At 32.0% G+C, this 23720-nt stretch overlaps 2 protein-coding genes across 10 annotated transcripts in view; one reads left to right on the top strand and one right to left on the bottom strand.

The window, feature by feature from the left end:
- The window catches only part of LOC127708634 (polycystin-1-like), a 91569-nt gene extending 87416 nt beyond the window's left edge, over window positions 1–4153 (bottom strand). For all 6 annotated transcript variants that reach the window (XM_052213659.1, XM_052213661.1, XM_052213660.1 and 3 more), the window contains exons 1-2: window positions 4018–4153; window positions 3425–3804 (exon numbers count right to left, since the gene is read on the bottom strand). In XM_052213659.1, coding sequence (XP_052069619.1) covers window positions 3425–3690 — 266 coding nt within the window. In that variant the 5' untranslated portion in view covers window positions 3691–3804; window positions 4018–4153. The remainder of the gene's footprint in view (window positions 1–3424; window positions 3805–4017) is intronic.
- The window catches only part of LOC127708661 (ankyrin repeat domain-containing protein 50-like), a 267995-nt gene that overhangs the window by 119002 nt on the left and 125273 nt on the right, over window positions 1–23720 (top strand). The gene's annotated exons all lie outside the window — the stretch shown is intronic.

Raw genomic sequence — 23720 nt, 5'->3', positions numbered from 1 at the left:
GTTTCAGTGAAAATGGTGAAAATGCGATTCCCTCTATGGTTCAATTTGTACTATTTGCAAACAATACCACAATATTTCCACCCAATATGTAATAAATATCGTTTGTATAGGGTCTTTCAATCATGCTGCAAAGTTTCAAAACGTTTTGACTTGTAGCTTCAGAGAAGTAGATTTTGTACATTTACTTGTTAAATATTGCATCTGGCTACCAGTTTTTTAGTTAGATCGGAACTAAATGATTTAGAGAACTTCCCATAAATCATTCTTGCCAAATTCGTTTAAAATTGCCTAAGTGATTTCAGATAAGAAGATGAAAATGAGAAAACAGTTTAAGGACAACAGACACCTATAGTTATGACAATAGCTCACTTGCCTTTGAGGCTAGATGGGCTAAAAATAGAAAAAGAAAAAAGTAATTTTTCTGTGGAACATTTTTAAGTGTTCAACAATGTGAACTATTTCGAGAGGAAAATAATTGATACATAGGAAAGATTCTTATGATAAATAAAATGACACATCGTGTATCTGGTGATCTTACTGAGTATTTTTTCCACGTTTTAACTTCACAAAAAAATTGCAGTAGTGTTTGTATTGCTTGCCACGAAAAAGCCCATTATAAAGTATCCCCCTTAGTTTTATTTCTGTAATCTTTCCTTTTCCGAACGTTTTTTTTTTTATGGAAATGTTTGTCGGAGTATCTGTCATTTGAATTGTTACAAGCACCCTTTCCAGTTTTTCCCCCGCAATATACAGTATTTACTGTATTTTACTGATATTTGGTATACCTTTTCGACATTCCTATCAATAACTGTGATCAAAACAATGATAAGGAACATTAAAAGAAATTTCCATAGATATTACATGTTAATAGTTTAGAGGCCTTGGATGTTGCAGTAACCGCACGGTTAAGCACTCCATTTTGTTAGAAAATGCTTTATGCGAAAGTCGACATCATAAGCCGTCAATACAAATATTGAATATTAGTATTGCGTATGTTTCCAGTATATTTATGGATTTGTTAAACAAAGTTAACAGAAGTTATTATTTATTTTTATATATGTCAGAGTTGTGGAAATTGATGTGTAAGCAATATTCGTCTCCCACACTTTACTTCAGAACATAGTTGTCCGGGTATGATATCCATTTTATCGTTGTTAAAGTTTGATTATCGAGTCTGATCAGTCCAACTTTTCGCGTGCAATTGCTACTATAATAGTTTCAACAAATGGTTCAAACAAAACCTCTAGAATTTGGTATCCTTATTCCATAATCATGAGATCTATGTATAATAGGGATTTCTGTCAGCACGACAAATGGTCCTTAACGAACTTTCCTTATAAGTTCGAAATCAAAAATTATAAGACCAATACAGAAATTGTTTGAGAGGATCATCGAAACAAAAATTCCTTCACAGAACAGCCAACTCCTTCTCGGTTCGTTAAAGAGGGAAGGGGGACTTCCCCTGTACTTGTTTCACTCGTAGCGTCAAAATGTAAATGTTGACAAATCCTACTGAAATATTAATATCAAAGAGTATTTATCATATACTATGGGCATTTTTGACAATTTTGCATATCTCCATAAATCTAAAATGGCAATAAGAGCTAACTGTTTTTCTATGTTGTGTTATGTGTACTGTTGTTTTGTTTGTCTTTTTCTTTTTTAGCCATGGCGTTGTCAGTTTATTTTCGACTTATGAGTTTGAATGTCCCTTTGGTATCCTTCGCCTCGTTTTTTTATTTTTTGTTTAATGATTTAAAATTGGAAATTTTGCATGTTTTTGTAAAATGTTGCATCGATGGACGTCGCTTACCAAAATGAATTAGAAATCTTATACTATGTACCCGAAAGACAATAGCTTAATATCCAACATAATTTGGGTTTTGGTTAAGGACGACCTTCTTGTAAATGTTTCGTATAAACACTTACGATTTGACAATATCTTATAATTTGGTCATCTACTTAGAAATAAGCCATAATATTGTTAGAACCTCAAAGAACACACATGCATGAGCTATATGATACTGTAAATTTAAGAGAATGTTTAAAGACTTTATAAAAATGGCCCTGACGTGAAATAAATTCAGGAGAAATTGGCCATACTTCTTTGCCAAAGAAGGCTGTAGTCTAAAATGTTAAAAGTTTATAATGAAATGTATATTAAAGAAATCAAATACGTTAGCGAATTGCACCAGCAGAGTGAACCATTGTTGCTATGAAATTTTTGCATTTCCATGCTAATTTGTTTTTTATTCTTTTTGCTTTAAATCTTTCTGATTTGACGTTCCACGTGAATCGAGATAAACGTTTGGCAAATTTTTGTGTTCCTGCGTTGGCATTCTAGGCTTTTGACTTTTGAAATTGCTAATTATTTCCAGACACAGAGGGAATAAATCAAGAAAATTTGTAGATTTAAATAAAGGCAGATTCACGAAGTGTGTTCTGGGATTGTAGATTCGGAGAGTGGTCGTCCGGCTGCAAATATTTTATGCATACTCAAGACGATAAAAAAGGCAACGAGAAGCACTGAAGACGTTGCTGATTTGATTCTTATGATTTCATTAATATTTGTACTTAAAAAAAAGGTTTGATTAATTTTTGCTTTCTTGAAGTCAAGTTGCGGTTATTATATGCATGCTCTGGACGAGAACACAATTAAGATATTTGAAACATTGAAAGCGAAAATATTTTACATATATTAAGTATACAGAGCGTACTGTCAGAACAGTGAAACAGAAAGACAATAATTGGGATCGAATCACAACAAAACAACAAAACTCGTGAAAAAATAGATATACCAGAAGAACAATGATGTTATTGCTGTTCTTGATCATGTTTAAATTCAGGTAGATGTTCAGAGATACGGCAAGATAAAGACAACCCGTGAGGTGACTTTCAAATGGAAAGATAAGGTGTTTCGGTAGGGTAGGTATATCCTTGACTGTTCCGTCATTGATCTAGTATTCCATCGGTTGTAAAATGAACCATCTATTCCCAAGAATACGAGTTTACAGAAGTCACGATGAAAATTTGCGAGAAATTAATTTTTAAATCGCCTCATTATAACTCCTTCTCATGCCCTCAAACCTCGAAACATATAAAATGTTATTTCATCTATGTATAAAAAATCTGTTATATTTAACATAAATTTGACAGTTTCAACGAAAGCACCGGAACAGTTTTTCATAATTTGAATGTGTAAAATTAATTCAGGCAATTTTTTTTTTTATAATTCTATTTTAGACCATTTTTGATACTTGAAGCTTCTAGAAGTAACTTCGACACTGAAGGAATTGCAGCAATAAAGTAACAAAAACTGTCAACACTAGTATTCCAGTTATTCAGACTATTTTTTTTCCCAATTGAACCCTGTTCGTTTTTAAGGATTTATAATGTGTTATTCTTTGCTCAGTTTTGTACTTACAATACTTTTATGTGATTTCCACTGCCTGGTAAATCCGCTTGCCCTGGCACCCCAGAAAGTCCAGCTTTTGAACAGTTAATTGTGCATGATTTACTACTAACTTGAATGCAAGTACATCCAGTGGGACAGGGGCTTGTACACCCTCCCCATACCTGCGTCGTACACAGGAGTAACACGAATAATCCATACAACATAACACTTCCTCGCATTGGAATTCTGGGGATACCATATCGGCCTTTATGTTCTTTGCATAGAAAATCCAGCATGCTACGGTAGCGAAACTTTTTGGTATTGTAGTCCCCCTCTATGGATACGCATGTATATGACCATAATGGGGATAGCTTATATGATGGTCTCTATTTTTTTGGCACTGTGGAAACCTGAAATCAATACACAAACGACACTCATTAGTAAATCTGTAAAATTATCTTCACAGTAAATGTTCAATACAGTTAATATTTGTACAGGTAGATTAATACCTGAAACAGGTATTTACAGGTAGAAAATGAATTTCAAAATTATTATTTTTGCATGTACGGTTCTAAAAAAAATATACAGGCCCAATACATAAATACCCGTTGTCTAAGACTTACCGGTTTTAGGTAAAATTTGTCGAAATATTATATCTTAGGTTAAAAATGTCGTTTTCATGTCTTCTTCGACCACCATTACGTTTGTCAATACCGTTAAAATCACGTGATATAAGTTCTTTGTTGCAGTTTAAATGCCTTTAAATTTTGACAGGTAAGCGATCACGACCTTGTCCTGTTTCATGGCAACCTTATGACGCTTCCAAGCCACGGGAAGCTCTTTTACAGGACTTTTTATGATTTTTATCATGAAAAAATGCCGTTAACTTATGTTTATGTACCTATCCAAGAAGCTGGATTTGTATTAATTTCCATATTGACTGACAGCAATTGTTTAAATACAGAATAAGATCTTAAAACTTGATCAATACAACGATCAATTGATATTTTTACTAATTTTTTACAGAATAATTCCGTGAAAGAAATGGTATGTAAATATTCATAATTATCTTAAACTAAAAATACTAGTAACGATAAAAATAATAATCATACGAATTTTCGTCAATATTTCTATTTAACAGCAAGTCAGTAATAGAAATTATATTTCCTCATATATATATAGATTTAAATAAATTGATTGATTTTTGGTCCCTTAACGTCCAGTGGAAAATATGTCATGCATGTTCAGTACGAGCAAATTGACACGTGAGCAGGTTAAGTACTTTTAAAGATCCTGCTTTCAATAACTGCCTGTGTAGTGTTTATCATTGTTTCACTTGTACTTGTGTTTTTCTAATACCGATTATACAGTTATTATAGAGTAAAGTCCTTTTCCTGAACTGAATTTTATTGTACGTTATTTTATGTACCTTTTGCTATTTCGCAGATCGAGGTTAAAGGTCACGGGGAGGGTTTGAATTTGAAATAATTAGTTTAGCCCCTAAACATTCTTGTGTGTCTGTCGCCCCTAAACATTCTTGTGTCATGATCTTCGATAGTGGTTGTATTTAATTATATCCTAATGTTGGTTTTTTGTCATTTGTGGATTTTTGTGTTGACAAATTAATGACAATCTCCATGAAAGAAGAAAGTCCGGTAAGGGCTAATTTGACCTAAAGATGAAAGATTTTTGACATTTTTTCAACACTTAAGTGTCTACTTCAGTCGATTCAATTATTTTTTTGTGAAAGATTTGAACTGATTTGGTCCTTAAAGACGCTCAAACTCAAGCTTAAATCTGAAAAATCTATCAAATATACCATAAACGTAGTTTTTCAGATGGTTTTGTCTAGAATGAAAATGGCCGCATTCGTGTTCAACCTCAACCTTTATATATGTTATGTAATATCATCAAGTACAACATATATTTAAATATGAAGACTGAACACAAGTGCAGCCACTTCCATTTTAGACAAAAACCGTTTAAATTGGTAGCACAAATGTTAAAATTGTGAAGATTTCAGTAATTTTGCATGAATTAATGATGCTAGTGCCTGATGCATTGTATTTTCAAAAACAGCCAATATTAATGTAGCAAAAGTATTCTTCTTTCCAATAAATAGCGTAAAGTTTACAATTTAACAATTTGTAAAATTGCTATATTTTGGGGCCAAAAGGGGGTCTTACCGGGCCTACTCCTTTACTCTCCGCTAGATAATATTTATAGAGCTTGGTAAACTGCATGTTGCTGAAAATCGTGTCTCTTGGTTTATTGTGTCGTTGGGGTGCTGTCACATTTACCTTCTCCCCAAATCTCTCTTTGTACATATGAAACTTGTTAAATTATTCAATAGAAAAGTCGCTGAATTATAACTATTGTTTAACTGATTTATCGAAATACTAAATCATAGAATCCTTAAATTATGATAATAACTTTTACTCACTATTTATATTTTTAAGGCAAGGGCTTTTGCATCGGATGTTAGTGATTCGTTGCAGTTTAAATAAGTTTTAAGATAAGAGAAATATTGATGCAAAAATGTCATTTTGATACACACATCACAATGTGCATTTACTTACTTGGATACATTTATTTGTTACTAATTTGAAGTTTTTAAATTAAAACTCTACAGGATGTCAAAACCAAAGAGAATTGACAACCTCGATATAGGTGTTTCACAAATCCTCGCGTAAATAAATTGAAATATCATTTGTAAATATAATAATCAAAATAAATACATTTCATAAGAAGATAAAGACCTAGGTCCGCATTAATGAAGAAATTATTCTAAGCCATCCTGTTAGATCAAGACCAACGGATAGTATTTCTTTTACTAAAAATTAAAAGCTACACCTCTCAATTGCAAAGCCTAGAATAATTACTGTATCTCAAACACGAAAGTATAAGTCCCATTCAAGATAGAATTCTGGACTTTGGTCCGTTGTGATTTTTAACACGCTATATCATTATTATAGATGATTTTCTTTTCAAATATTTAAAATTTATTTTTGTTTTTGCAGAAAGGCATGTTAAATGTGCCGATAAGAGAAACACAGGATATTGGTATGTGTGACAGATATAATGATAATTTGTGTATAATTTTATAGATCCAGTGATTCGTTAGGTTGGATGACTCTGCATTCGTACTCACAGAATCTTTTGTACAGAAATGTAGGACTCGGAACGATTGATTTTTATCCAGGCTGCTGAAAACCGATACATCACTTAACTTGTTTTAAATAAATAGTAAAGTTCAATGTCTTTTTTATATAATCATACATTATCTTATCAGATATGCTATTCACAATACTTTTGAATTCCGCATCCTAAAAATGGGCGTTTAACATTTAAAATTTTTTTTTTTAACAGTTTTAGGGTTGCATGATATCTTCCTTGTTTCTACACATATCTATTATACATATCTCGCTGTTGTGGTCAACGAATAAACCGACAAAAAAGTTTCAGTCACCATAATGGTGCTTATAATTGTAATATGAACACTGTATTATCATTACATTACACACTATCACATCAAGTTATCACTTGCATTATAATCTTAATCAAGAAAGCACATCAAAGCAAACGAAATTACAAAAAAAAGAACAAAAACAACCAAGACCTAAACAGAATAGAAAAATATACAACTTGGATCTCGCTTAAAGAGATAAGGTGATCTGAAGCAGTGATGATATAGTGGTAGTCATTAACAAGCGTATCTTAGACCTTTTATACTTGCTTCTTTCTCTTCACAAGTGTAGTTGTTTTTATGGAGACAAAAAAAGAACAGCGCGATGGCGAATATTGTCTGGATACTATGCTCAAAAGAGGGACATCAAATACATGGTTGAGCTATCTAGTATTAAAATATCTTAATTTAGGAGATGACCATAACTTCATTAATATCCCATTATTCTTCAAATGTAAGAGCTACATCTAAAATTTAAGCGTTCTTTCTGTCTTGTAATTGCAGGAAATTATTCTGTTACAAGGTCCGATTCGAGAACAATTGAGAGAAAACAGTTTTACTCTTGATCCTTCCTAGACATTAAAAAATTGGTACTTGTTCATATATTACAACCAAGTTTATGGATTTTCATACAATAACGCAAATTGCGGATTTTTATTATTTTAAAGATAAAAATGAAGGTTGTAGAGATATCATGTTTATTTTTCTCCCCCAAATTAGTACACACAGACCTAGAGACCATTTTGTTCTTAAGATCTTTTTCAGTTGCATATGAAGTTGTTATCATCGTTCTCACTGTTGCCGTAAATTAAGATACATCTCTGCCATAAGTATGTATTCAGAAATATATAGATCCAGGATCCAGCTAATGTTTGCTATTAAATCACAAATGAAACCAATACATGCACTTCATTATGAGATGATAGAAAAATAAAATTTCAAGACATAGCGGGAATGATACTTTTTTGAAACTCCTAAAGTGACCTGCTGCAAGGCCAAAGTTCAAGACACATCCTGAAGTTACCTTCTCATGATGGACATAAGGAACGAAAATCCACTAAATTGCAAAAAGGGTGAACAATATTTTGTTGTATTCACGTAGTTCTTAAAAATAATAGTTCTAAACGGACTAGCACACAGATTAAAAACATAACATACGAGTTATCTACTTATAATAATATCTATTGTTTCACTTTCAATATCAGCAAAATTGGAATGACAAAAAAATTAAATTGAACTTACATTTTGAGAAAAGAAATTTATACGTGATATTCGGCCGACATGACTGAACTTCCACTTCATAGACTTTGAAAAGGTAAGCTTTGTCTGTGCATTTTGGTATCAATACTTAACTTTACTATATGTTGGACAATAATTCCCTAAATTTGGCCCATAGTTTTCGAGAATTGTTTTAAACAAGTATATTTAAAAGCATGATACATTATCTTTCATACACCACATACATTAAGTTTTTTCTATTATGAACAACAAAAGTTATTTTCGTTTTAAAAAACAGTAATAAGATTTTTTTTTTCTTTGAAACTAGTGGTAGATAGGTCTGCAATTTAAACCAATGCACCCATGTGTATTTGCGTCAAGGAAATCACTTTCTGTTAAGGTAAAATTACAGTTATTGGGCTATGTCACAGATTCTGGTCAAATTTTGCATACTGGCAACTTTGGCTCGTCGAGCTATAACTGAAAATCGAAAAATTAATGCATTTGTAATTTTAATTATCTGAAATATTACTGATTGAATTCTTTCAAAAAGCACTAGTATAGAAAGCACATAAAATCGTCAAAAAAATGTTCTTAAATTTATCTGAAAATCATCAAATCTCCAAATTCAACTCTATAAATGTTTCTTCAAAAATATATGTTGTTGATGCATACATTTACGATTTAAATATATTTTTAATATGATTTAAAATAATAACAGGGTCACCAAAGTTTTATGTCAAATTTTACCAAAATCTAAGACATAGCCCAGTTACTGTATCTTGACCTTGATCTAAAATATTTCTCACAATCAATTTATCAATTATAAAAAAAAGACCACATTATTTCACATAAAAGAATTTGAAGTCACATGGAAGTTCTCAAAAAGAGTCAGCGAAAAGGTTTTCTTTTCTTCCTAATCGCATATTTACCAAACATTCATTGCGTAAAAATGGTAAATCTCTGACTTTATTTGCGTAAAAATGGTAAATCTCTGACTTTATTTGCGTAAAAATGGTAAATCTCTGACTTTATTTGCGACTTTTCTAATGGAAGGCCCTGATGTCAGTCTAAAAATGGTTGAGTCAATCAAAAGATTAAAATCGTTATTTGTCATGATATTAAATCGACAAACGAAATAAACATGCGCGTGATAGTTTCACGTTTCTGCAATTGTTATAGGTATTACTTATATGCATTATAGTGAATTTTCCTTATAGTACTTTAACCGGATGCGAAATTCGGTGTAAAAATACTATTAAACAAGAAATTAATTATTGTGTATAACGCTTAGAATTACTTATCTTTTCTTTGTTCGATATCTAAGAATTGAATATTTTGCTTACTTAATACGGGAAATATAGTTAAGTATGTAAATCATATTTTGGCCTCTATGCATGTCTTTCAAAGAACTCAATTGAAATGAAAAATCATTCTATTCTATGACAAAATGATTCTGTTTCGTAAGGTAGGATTGTTATTTCTGCTGGCAGATATATCATATAGGTCCCTCTGTTTGGAATCTTTAAGTACTCAGATAAATATTCAATTCATACGACATCTCCTTATTCTTATGTTAACTGTATGTAAATTATCCGTACACACATGAATCTTTGATTCATTTATATTTTGTTATAATTCTGAGACATTTTAATTTAATATGTGAGTTATTTGCCGCATGAATAGACGCAGTTTGTTTGATTTTTACTCATTTTTTTTGTGTGAAATTAAAATATCGACACCATTATAGTACAAATAATAAGTTAATACTAAGAATCCTTGAAAATCGTAATGTTTCAACCTCCAAAAGTACCTTTTGCTAATTATTGTACATCGAATATCCCTCGATATGATTTCCTCGTTGATCTCCTGTAATATACCATCGTTTATTGATAGTAGCACAAGTACAAGTGAAACATATAGCAGTTTACTGGGACCAGAATCGTGAGCGCTAACCATATGCAAATGATTTTACTGGTTTTGTTCACCTGTAAGTAACTACTCATCCAGTGGTACTTAAATCTCGAACACTTTTCATCAACTAAGCGTAATATAATAATAATAATAATAATAATAATAATAATAATAATAATAATAATATCTTTTTTAAAGAGAGTAACTCATTTGGATTAAACCAATTTTTCTGCGTTCTAATACAACTTGTCAGACTGGTAGTTGTGCTTCTTAAATAGCGAAGCAAGGATTTGATCATTTCTACCTAACATTTGTAGAATCCCTATATAATAAAACCTTGACGTTGCCTTTTCTTTGTGATTCGCTTTGAAAGCTGTCAGGAATTCCTGACTTTATGTTTCGCCTTCATGCATACAATTTACCTTAATTTCTACAAATACCAAAATTCGGAAACTTTCAGTACAACAGTCTCTTGTAGGCTTCTGTTACTATAAGTACACGAATTCGTCGTAGTTTGGGCTAGAGCGAAGCATGCAGATAGTACAGACAATTCTAACATCTTTTTTATCTCTGGGGACCAAATGGATAGATAGTCCATAATTATTGTATAACATAAAATATGCTAAGTTGTTTCTGTGTTTTGTGTTGATCTGATAAGTCAAGCTTTTTTCAACTGATTTCTATAATATGTTACACCACTGTCCCAGCTTAGGGGAGGACTGAGCGCTCACTGACATGCTTAATCTCGCCAAAATTCTGTATTTGTCCGTCCCAAGTCACGAGCCCGTAATTCAGTGGTTGTCGTTGGTCGCTGTCTTTCATATTTGTTTTTCGCTTATTGTTTTGCACATAAAACGGTATGAATTTTGCTAAGTTGTAAGAGGACTACGGTGACCTAAATAGCTGCTTACATTTACATTATTTGGTCTATGGTAGAAAGTTGTCTCCTTGGCAATCATACCACATCTTATCTTTATATTTCCTGTCATGATTCCTATGGGTCAAATATCGAAATCACAGTACCTTCAGCAACACCCCTTATGGAAAACCTCAAGATTTTACTTCAGAATATGATGAGTCTTGTATTTTGGATCATCTAAGCTGACATTGTATGTCCTATATATGTATATCTAGTCTATCTTTATTGCATTATTCTTATTTTATGATACTTCATAACTAACTTTATACAAGCACTGCTGTCACGGACAGGAAAATCAGTAGTTTCCATTCCCGTAACTGCCACATATATAGACCATAATGGTTCATGTTACCGGTAAATACAAACGCATTAATGATAATCTACGAACAGATTATCAGATTTTACACCGATAAAAGAAATGTAAAATGTAAGATTTTAGTTTTCAATATAATTGAGTTACATGGAAGATAATAGTTTTTTTCCGAGAGAAAACAAATCTACTGCATGAGAGTGATTACCGTCCTTAACTAATTTACCTCGCGCGGACAACATGGCAACCAGGTAAAGATGATTCTCTATTGTTTCTTGACTTCTTCCATAAGTCTAAATCAAAAATAGCAAATTTGCTGCTTTTGGTGAAATGTATTTGACTAAACTGTATCAAGAATATTCTGGATCAAAAATGTTAAAAGTAAAATATATGAGAGAAGACATTAAAGGAATATTTACGAACGCATTAGGAACCTATATATATATCTAAAAACCCGTCTAGAGTCATTTTTGCAATAAAAGGTTGAAAACTTTGTCTTTTATAAACCTTTACATTTAATTTTGATCAATTTTTGCGTTGAATTTTACAGGTTGACTCCAAATATTTTACTTTTTCTCTGGAAATATAAAGGTTAAATATGATTTTCGATTTACGAATGACCTAAATGTGCACAAATTTTAGTAAATATCGTTCAACACTGACAAAACTCTTTAACGTTTGTGAGTAAAAACAAAAATGGACATAAACAGAACAGTATAAAAATCGACGAGAGGCTACCACTTTGGCTCTAGTACAATAAACTTATGTATACGCTGAAATGAATCAGACCAATTTTCCAATTATTTCACTCACAGGGTCGAAATCTAAAAGTTGTCAAATCCCACTGGACTTTTTTTTAAAGTTCTTACGGATTTTATTTTAAATATACACTTTTGAATCGCAAGCATTTTAGATTTAGTTGCAGCATGAAGTTAATTGAAATCAAAGTAAATTTTGGAAAAAAGTCGACGGGCAGACACTGATGATAATGTGAATGTTGAGAACTCTAGAGAATTCCTGTTCAGTCAATGCAATCCGTGTTAGTCTTATGTTTAACCACCAATATGTCATGATCTTCCTTCAGCAAGAAGTCCTTTGGTTTTGAGTAGTATATTATTGCTTTACCATCTTAATAAAATTTGTTCTCTACATCAGTCAAATGGCCAGTTTTAATGGTTAGCACTGTGAATGTCACCTCCGATCCAACTACTGTTATACCAGCAACGTCCACCAGTAGTGTCATCATGTAATGCCAATGTTTTTTTCTTCATTGTCATGTATTATAACCCCGCGAACAAAAAAGTGAATAATGCCAAATTGTCACTCAACTGGGAAAGTTGTGTTGAAGTTAGTTATCATTTCATTATTCTTTGGCTGTCAAACTTTGAGGTTGTATTTCGTCTGTCCATAATGCATGATCACTGTCTTTACATGTCACAGCTCGCAGCTTCCGGGACAACATGTTTATTCTGGGATAAAATCTGTTCCTCTACTTTGTGAACAATTAAGAGTTTTATCATATATTTTTTCTTACCGACAAGCAAAACTTCCGTAAAAATGTTCATTCGGTATTTGGTTTTCAAACTCAATCTATCTATTCTTGATATAAAACTTTCATTTGATCTTTATCAAATTCATGAGGGAACGAAAGGCGACAGCGCATATATTGCAAATCTTCACATAAAAAAGGTATAATAAAAATACCGAACTTCAAGGTAAATTCAAAAAGGGGAAGTCCATAAAAATTGACAAAATCAAACGTAACTTATATTTCCAAATGAAATGAAGTAGAAGACCATTCGAATTTCGCCGGGGAAGGTGAAGGTGATTTTTAAATAAGTCTGCTGGCCTGGTAAAAATTGAAAATGATTAACCTTGCCAAGACAAAATGAAAATTAATATTTTGCCAATGTTGGTAACATTTTTTTCCGGCATAGAAAGAAGTGAAGATGACAAATCCCATGGCATCCGCGAAAAATCTTCATGTCCCTGAAACTGACATCGAAGAAATGAAAGATTTTGTAGATACATTTGGGAAATTTCTGTTACATACTATACACAAATAAGTCCAAAAAGAACCGTGCAAAATTGGTGCTAAACTTTTTTTGAACAACAACATTTATTACTGTAACATGTATTTTACATGCGAATTCAATTCATGGCCAGTGGTGATATCAGGCGTCACTTTCGGGATTGGTACAACGTTGGGATATTTTTGATACATTTTAGAAGATTACATAGTTGTTATAAAAAATGTGGACACCGCTGCAATGAAGTAATTCCACAATTCATTAAAACAGTCTACTATATCAGCTTTCTGTTATCATCAATTTTAATAATAAATAAATAATTCCTTTTTTTATTTTCTTCCTCTTTATGATATCTAATACCATTGACGTTGGTCTAGTTATTAAAATTATCCAATTTACAAAATAAGTTGACTAGAGTAGAAATAAAACCTGTTTACTGTAAACAATTTATTGGCATAACTTGAAAAAAGGATACACAAATAAATTGTCTATTTAAATTCGCATAACATATGACAGGTTAATTTTAAAGGTTTAGCAAACATGAAACAAGTAGTAAATTGACAAATTATTACACTGATCTTGAATATGCACCTGCATTTGCCTTATCTGATAAAACTGTCAATTGAAATTGATTTAAAAGAAGACCCTGGTATTTTGGCAATAAATGGTCTGTAAAAAATGACATTGTGCAAACTAGATTCCCAAAGAAATATCCCAAGTATTATAATGTGTTTGCCTATTATAATGTAATTCTATAAAGTTCCAGTTTTTATTGGTGTATTCAAGTGAACGTATGTAAATTAAGTACAGGAATTTTGTTATAAATAATGGTCAAAATTGGTTTCAACCGTAGGAATTATTTCTAATGCATTCAGATATCTTCATTAAATCATTCAATTGCAGAATGAGCATCCACTCATTGACCTCGATTAAAACTAGACAAAGACAATATATCTATACCCCTTTAACTTAAATTAACAGTCAGACGTCACCCCGACGCATTTCAATATATAAATTCATTAACAAAAGGATCATCACTGAAATATACATAAACATACAAAACTCGAACAAATTGAGACGAAACAAACAAAAAGACGCACATGAATTATTCAAGTCTATTATTCCCAGGAACGAACGAATGTCTGATTTATGTACATTTATCTGTGTATTGAATATATATGTCGAGAACGTCACTGGTTTCAGTACGATTAATTAAATATTCTAAATTTAATTTATAAATATAAAAATAAGGAGAACTGGTATGATTGCCAATGAACAGAGGGTGTGACCAAATTGACGTAATAATCCAAAATTTCCTAAGAGTCGAGCTGTATCTATAGACATTGTCTCTATATATAAATGACATCGTATTAATGGAAACTCGGGAATAGATGGTAATAGAAAAGTGAAAAGTGTGTTTATTTCGTTAACCATATTCGAACTTGCATTCAGTTTGTGAGTGCATCAATCATGTTTACATATCAATAAGCTCTAGAAAAAAAGTTGTTTAATCGAATTATCTATGTGACTTAAGAACAACATGTTTATCAGTCGAATTTGATACTTTTTCTGAAATTCTCTGTTCTATTCTTGCCTTTACTTTTACTTTTTCTTTTATTTCTAGAAGTTTAAAATTAATAGCGTCACCAAGTATTGAAGAATTCGGTTTGAAACAGAAAGGGATTTTTGTAACCAAAATTCTGTCTATCTAATTTTTATAAATATTAGGATTACCAGAAAAAGATAATTATCTTAACGAAAAATTAATTACATCGAGGACAAGCACAACAGTCCACATTCCATTACAAAGAAAACTAAATATAGCACAACTTCATGGATGTTCGCTGCTCTTGTTTGACTTTTTGTCAGATAATCGGAATCCTTTGGTTTTATCGATGTGGTGCCCTGCAAAAATTTTGCCCGCTAACCCCTACTTTTCTTTCTATAATTTTAATACATATAGTTTAAAAAGCTATTTTTCAAAGTCTTGTTAAATCCTTGTTATTTTTTCATAGTTTTTGAGAAAAAAAAGGTACCAATGTTAAATAGCTTATATCTCATAAACAAGGACACGGACCTATCTTTTTTTCTGCTTTATTAGTTCTGTTATTTATATACTATCAATTTATAACAGTCTTTTAAAAAGCTTGTTATTTTGAAACAGAGTAGAGAAATCCTTAATAAACAGCTGCGCCATGAGCGCATGATACGCTCGTCGCTTTTTTAAAGAATAAAGTTCAATAACTTCTCAATGTCATTTAAAAAATTTATGAAAAACCAAAGGGAGGTTATCTTAATAGATATAAACCAGTCACCAAAGTTTCATGAAAAATGCTCAAAGCACTTTAAAGATATTGTCCGAAACTGGAAAATCACCCCTTTTTATGAATAAAATCCCATAACTCGGAAACGTAAAATCTTAAATTTATAAAGATCGAAAGGGAGCTTATGTCAATAGATATAAACAATTCACCAAACTTTCATGAAAACTGCTGAAAGCATATTTGAGTTATTGTCCGAAAACTGGAAAATCCCCCTTTTTTTAATGAATAAAACCCTTTAACTCGGAAACGTAAAATCTAAAATATATAAAAATCGAAAGAGAGCTCATGTCAATAGATGTAAACAATTCACCAAAGTTTCTTGCAAATTGGTGAAAGTGTTTTTGAGTTATTGTCCAACACTGGAAAGTCCCCTTTTTTAATGAATAAAACCCCATAACTCGGAAACTTAAAATCTAAAATTTATGAAAAATGAAAGGGAGCTCACGTCAATAGATATAAACGATTCACCAAAGATTCATGTAGATTGGTTAAAGCGTTTTTGAGTTATTGTCCGACATGTTGACGACGGACGGACAAACGGACGGACGGATAGACGGACGGACAACGTATACCATAATAAGTCCCGTAAACGGCCATATAAAAATCAGTCATGTAGCTATGTTATATACAAGTATATATCAGCCATGTAGCTACGTTATATACTAGTATACAATGTATGAATGTGGGTAGTGTTTCCGATATCTTATTTACACTGTGGAATGTTTGGCTCCCTCAACTTTTAGTTTAGAAAATAAGAAGAAACCAAACAGGCAATAACATCACTACTATAAGGAAGGCAAAGTGTACAATTAGGACTTTTGTTACCACAACTTACTTGGCAAAATTCTTTCATTTGATGAAGGTTGGCTGTTCGTGCAGAATTCTTATTGCAAATAAGGTTTTCCGTATAAACAACAAACTATAAAAGTCAGATGAAAAAGGCTTAGATGCTGTCTTTGAGAATATGGTTTATTAGGTTTCTCGTTTGAAACACATTCTGTCCTGTCGACTATAGCTGACTATACGTCAAAATGTTTTGATCTTTGTTGAAGGTCGTATGTGATCCATAGTTGCTTACATCTACGTCATTTGGACTCTGGTGGATATAATTGTCTCGGTGGCAATCATACCACATCACCTTATCTTAATATATACTGACTCGTCAGATCGACATTAAGCACACAAAGAAACCTTAAACAAATAGACAAAAAAAAACAAGAATGTATCGATGTATGGCTAGTTGTAATTATACTGAAAGCTACTTCAAAATAAAAATAAGAAGAGATGATATGATTGCCAATGAGATAACTATCTACCAGAGACCAAATGACGTAGAAGAAAGCCAATTACAACTAATAAATGAATCATGTTTTCCAGACTAGAATATCAATCTGAACACATCAAATTGATTTGGTAAAAAGACGTCATAAACAGTCTGATAAGAGTACGACCTTGTGCAATGCCTGAATAAAAGTATTGACAGGACATTAGGCCAAAAGTGTTTATAGATATTTATTAATTTAAAAAAAAATCAATATTAGGACCGATGAAGAAATATTCAAAGATTTTACTCCAGTGTTTAACAGATAACCTTTAAGAATCAGTCAAGATAAAAATGTGATATCCCGTTTGCAATAAGGTTTCTACAGGTACACCCAAACATCCAAACCAAATCTTTGTATATATGAAAGAATTTAGTAAAGGTTTATAGCAATTTGTGGTTACGAAAGTTTAACGTTTTTCTTAGAACCCCAATACATAGTAGGTCAAATGTTCAGAAGAGAGCTTAAGGATGTTCGCTCCTCTTGTTTTTGAATTTTTGCCAGATATTCGGAATCCTCTGGTTTTATCCATGTAGTGCCATTTAAAATTTTGCCCTCTAACCCCTACTTTTCTTTCCATAATTTGATAACATATAGTTTAAAATGTCATCTTTGAAAATCTTATAAAATCTTTGTTATTTTTTCATCGTTTTTGAAAGAAAAAAAGGTGCCAATGTTAAATGTATGAAAAATCTAGAGAGAATTATTTCCCGCCAAATTTTCGATGACTTTTATCTTAAAACCAGGCACACGGACCCTTCATTTTTTTCTGCTTTTTTAGTTTCTCTATTTATATACTATCAATTTATAACAGTCTTTTAAAATACTTGTTATTTTGAAACAGAGCAGCGAACATCCTTAAGCTGGGATGTGATTATGATATGATTGTCTTGTTCTTCAACCCTGTGGAGCGCATGGCCTTGAAAGTAGAAGAATTTTAAAATTAATTTTTAAGAACTTCCGTCACGGTAGTTTTGATGTCATACCAGCACTACATTGCTGGCTGTGATGCCTGCGTTGTCGACCGGTAAGAACAAATAACGCTTTGCGAGTACTAGAAGTTTATTTCTAATCATAACCCTCTTTAAAATCAAATATTTGTTAACTATTCTCGAAATATTTGCAAGTATCCACAATATTCATTCGTTTATTCAAATTACAATCAGATGTTTTGTTTTTTTTAAATTTCCCGTTTACACCGATTTAACATAGGATTGAAAGAACATCTTAAATGACCTGACGACACTCTTTCCTATCAGTTTTTTTAAAGGGAACGATATTTTGGTCCTTTTTAGAGAGTTTATAATTTTTCTCTCTTAAGCAATAATCAGGTCCCTGGTGATAACATTGCCATAGTGATAATATCTGAATTTCAATGTTTCACAGTCTCGTGTTGAAGGAGAATACTTTTCTATATTGATGTCTGATGTAACTGACGTACACTAAAAAAAAACACTTTCGTATAAAATAAGGACATGTGGTATGATTGCCAATGAAACAACTATCCACCAAAGTTCAAATAAAGTGGATGTAAGCAATAATAGGTAACCGTATGGCCTTCAACAATAGACAAAAACCCATACGTATAGTCGGCTATAAAAGGCCCCGACATGATAGATATGAAACAATTCAATTGAGAAATCTAACGGCCTAATTTATAACAAAACAATTGCTGGATGTATAAATAGCAATACAAATTGTCACGTTTTGTACTTGGACAGACTGATATCCGTTGGCCTGTTACTTAGTATCTAATTGACATATTTTCCTCGTCCCCAAGGTTTTTTTTTATACATAATTCAAAATATGTAAATGTTTTGAAATAATGAAAATAAACAATTCTATTTAAAGCTTTTTAACTTGCAGTCACACTATTAAAGTTTCTATTTTGACTTTGTGGTATCTTAAATCGTGAACAAGCATCATACTCATGTTTAATTCGATGGATTTATTTTAAATTTTTGAACTATAGACATATATGGTGACATAATTTTACTATCAACATTTTCTATCATAAATTATGATAATTGATTTAAAATTCACTCAATGAAAAGTATAAATGACTATAGACCTAACCTGGTAAACGTTTCCTCTACTATACATCCAAAAGTTCAGAATATCGGTTCCTGCAATTAAGATATTCGTTGCAGAAGTCCTAAATACCAGTTAAATGGACCATTGACACATTTAAAGTTCAATGAGTGAATAATTTGCAACAACCTTGTACTGAATGTACAAAATTAATTTGACATTAGATATCATTGACAATCGGAGAAATATTTAATACATTTTAAGAGAAACAGGGATCGTCGACCATGCCTAAAAGACCTTCCTGATTGAAATACCGTGTTTTCTTTTTTTATGGTATGGAAATAGTTATCTACATATTATTGCATCTGTTAAATTATTTTGACTGTCGCGACGCTATCTTAAAAAAAAAGAATGTACATATACTGAGCAAATGTCGCGAATTTGACCTATGACCTATCAAATATCATAGGAGTTTCGGGTTATTTTAATTAACCTAACTCGGGGCGACTCAACTCTGTAATAATTTAATAATTACGTATATCATTCTATTTAATATTGTATACATATGATTTGCATTATTTATAGGCATGTGCACCAGTTTGAAAATAATAATGCAAAATTCACAGAAAAAAAATATTTTAGAAAAATCGGTATATAAAGATGAAATTATACAGCTGAAAGGAATTGGAGTTTAGATTTTCATTTCATGTATCGTTATTTCGCATATATGTCTGTTACAATTATGATAATTAGATGTAGCAAGTAGATGAAAAGAAAGTTTCAGATAAAGTATAGAAGGTGTCTAAGTACATCGTTTATGCATTCTGTGATTGAGAATCTTATTTGCTTCATATAGCATTTAACCAATATAGGCCAACACTCGCACAAACGTAGACATACTCGAAAAACTACTATTTATTTAGGCCTGGATGAGACGTTTTCTAATATGTGGACCAGGTTTTATGCATTCACTTACCTTTTAATGTCTTGTTTACAGTGAAAGTAATTTCAATTTGAATGGGGCCACTGCACTGGTGTCAATATTTAGATATATAAAGTGTCTAAGTATAGCTATCCTTCGACAGTTTTATAGATATTAACCATCAATGTTCTTGAAACAATCCGTGTGATCCCTCCTCTGACTGGTATTTCAGGCTAATGACGTAAATACTACAAATGGTTTTAATATTAATAATTTTGTACCATAAGAAAACAGAAGTTATTACATATATCCATATAGCCTTTTGAATGGGTTAAAACGTAATTTGAAAAAAATGAAATGTAAGGTTTAATGTGAAAATTAAAAATACAAATTTATTTATCCAGTCTTTTCAGTATAAATTTTTTATTATTTTGTGAGGTGACTTCCGTGAAAAAAAGAGGAAATAACACATTTTTCGTTCTAAATTGACCTAATTTCAATAATTGAGAAGAGTACAGATACTTTTCCATCATGTGCGTTTACTCGTGCTTTTGCAAAGAAAACAACAACTAAAGCTTCTCAAAATGAGGTTGATTTATTCGGCACATATTTTAATGCCATAAATGATGATAATTGTACATTTGATGAAAATCAAGAGACCGCTCAAACCCCAACGTTGTCTAAAAACAACCAATGTTGTATGCATACGGCTTTCTGACCACTTCGTTTTAACTTTGGTTGATGATTGTCTCATTGGATTGGCAATCATACCCCATCTCCTTATTTTTATATTAAATAGATGAAGGAAATGCTCCTGAAATATCAGTCATCATGAGCAAAGCAGTGGGTGAGATTTAGGTTGATAGATTTGCTGTCTGTGTTGATAAGTTGCCAGAAATTTTTATGAGGAAATGGAGGCCTCTGTTGTCCCTACGGACGAGGAGGGGTAAGCAGTAAGTCATATAGCTGTGCCCACTAAATGCAGTAAATCGTTTTAAATTACGGTCATGAAGCATCAATGTCTGGTCATTTAAGAGTATGTAAAAGTTATCAGAGAATTTTAAATAATTTCTTTTTATAGCCAAAGTTAAAGCAAAACGCTACAAAATACTGTTGATCGGCATGACCACCGAAGATTGCCGATACATAGGTGCCCCAATATTATTATAAATAAGTAAATATAAATATTTCGTGCAATAGTATAATGATGATTTTAATAGTTTCTGTTTAATTGATATCATATCCATACATTAAAATTGGAGAACACGATTTATAGTATTGTCTCTGAACTAGCTTTCAGTAACTGCGCGAGTACTCTAAGATCTGTACTTTGCTTGTCTTTATGTTAATTTTGTTTGTGCATCCTGCCAATCTGATGAACAAACTATTTCCAACGGATATTCTAGTTTGTTCGTATGCTGTGCTGTTACCCCGCTGTCCAAGGTTAGGGAAAGGTCGAGCGCTCACAAACATGTGTAACCCCTACACGTGCCTGACCCAAGTCAGTAGTCTGTTATTCAGTGTTGTCGTTGGTTGCTATCTACTGGGGTTGTTGTTGGTTGTTATCTTCAGTGGTTGTTGTTGGTTGCTATATTCAGTGGTTGTCGTTTATTGCTACCTCCACTGGCTGTCGTAGGTTGCTATCGTCAGTGGTTGTCGTTTATTTCTATCTCAACTGGTTTTCGTTGGTTGCTATCTTCAGTGGTTGTCGTTTATTGATATCTCCACTGATTGTCGTTGGTTGCTATCGTCAGTGGTTGTTGCTGTTTGCTATCTTCAGTGATTGTCGTTGGTTGCTATCTTCAGTGGTTGTTGTTGGCTGCTATCTTCAGTGGTTGTCGTTGGTTGCTATCTTCAGTGGTTGTCGTTGGTTGCTATCTTCCATGATTGTCGTTTTTTGCTATCTTCAGTGGTTGTCGTTTATTGCTATCCTCAGTGGTTGTCGTTTATTGCTGCTATCTTCAGTGATTGTCGTTGGTTGCTATCTTCAGTGGTTGTCGTTTGTTGCTATCTTCCGTGGTTGTCGTTTGTTGCTATCTTCCGTGGTTGTCGTTTGTTGCTATCTTTTGTAGTTGTCGTTCGTTGCTATCTTCAGTGGTTGTCGTTACTTGCTATCTTCAATGGTTGTCGTTGGTTGCCATCTTACGTGGTTGTCGTTGTTTTATATATTTTGTTTTCCGTTTACTGTTTTTCATGAATCAGGTCGTTGGTTTTTTTTCTATTTGAACTATTTCACATTTTTTCATATCGGGACTTTTATAACTGACTATACGGTATCGGTTTTGCTCTTTGTCTTAGGGCTGACGTTGACATATAGTTGCTTAAATCCATGCCATTTGAACTCATTTGAACAGTTGTCTCACTTGTGAAATATACAACATCTCCTTATTTCATATTACCGTTTGACATGTTACCTGTATAATAATTATTTTTTTCAATCAACGAAATGGGTTTACCTGTTGGCTTTCCTTGTGTTACTTTCTAAGCTAACATTCTTTTCAAGAACTGAATATGCTGAGCAAATACGCAATCGATCTCAAATGATGTCGTTGCATTATAGGTCGCATGCAAATTAAAGGAGGTTGAATGTATGTATTGTCAGATATAATTTATCAGCGTATATATATATATATATAAGAAGATGTGGTATGATTGCCAATGAGACAACTCTCCACAAGAGAGCAAATGACACAGAAGCGTAGTCAAGTTTTTGGGTTTATTTTAACACAAACCAAACTGACTGGTAATAGCGAATTAATATTCCATATTTCTATGCCCTTCTTGTAAATGTTTGAAACAAAAGATAATCTTTTTTTTTAACTTTGACTGTAAAAAACCGTCGCTTATACGTCGTTTCAAATAACATTCAACGTGAAACGAAAGTTAAGTATGATTAGCATGCCAAAGAAAGAAGTTTTCAACCAGGCGAAAAAGTGTTATTACGTTTATCAATTTCTGGTAATCTACTGCAAGCTAAGTACTATGGTCCATACACCCTATTAACAAAAAGGTTCTTGTGAATAAAGTTGTAAATACTCGTTGGCGCCGCAAAGAACGAAGGGTGTGTCATATAAACATGTATAAATCATATTATGAAAGAAAAAATGAATTCCAATTTAAACCATTTGCAAATTGTAAAGCTGTTATTGCGCCTGACGAGATTATATCTGGAGATATGAAACGTAAAGAAAAAATACCCAATTTTGAGTGTTTTGTCTAATTTAGATAATAAATTGTCACATTTGTCATATTAAAAAACAACAAGATTTACAGAAGAAACTTATAAATGAGTTTATGAATTTATTTCCTGCTATATGGACCCAGTACAGCAACTACTGCATATCATGACTTACAGTCAGATATAGCAACATTTATATCGAGCAACTCCCATAAAAAGAGAAGAAAACATCAAAATGATATGATTAAGCATAGTGATAATTTAGGAAATGATATGATTTAGCATAGAGATAATTTAGGAAATGATATGATTTAGCATAGTGATAATTTAGAAAGTGATATGATTTAGCATAGTGATAATTTTGAAAATGATATGATTTAGCATAGTGATAATTTACAAATGATATGATTTAGCATAGTAATAATTTAGAAAATGATATGATTTAGCATAGTGATATTTTAGAAAATAATATGATTTAGCATAGTGATAATTTAGAAAATGATATGATTTAGCATAGTGATAATTTAATGTAGGTCACCATGTCCTTAAGTTCCAAAACCTGATAATTCATTTCAAGAGGATAACCTTATTAGTGTCAAAGCTTATCTTCCTGAGGGTCCTCAAAACAATCCAAGATATACATAAAGACAAAAGTTGATAACATACAAAATAAATACATATTCATACAATCA

Source organism: Mytilus californianus, unplaced genomic scaffold (assembly GCF_021869535.1).
Source record: "Mytilus californianus isolate M0D057914Y unplaced genomic scaffold, xbMytCali1.0.p SCAF_7, whole genome shotgun sequence".
In the NCBI taxonomy this organism is placed as follows: domain Eukaryota; kingdom Metazoa; phylum Mollusca; class Bivalvia; order Mytilida; family Mytilidae; genus Mytilus; species Mytilus californianus.
The sequence above is the reverse complement of the archived record's forward strand: the minus strand, read 5'-3'. Positions and strand labels throughout refer to the sequence as shown.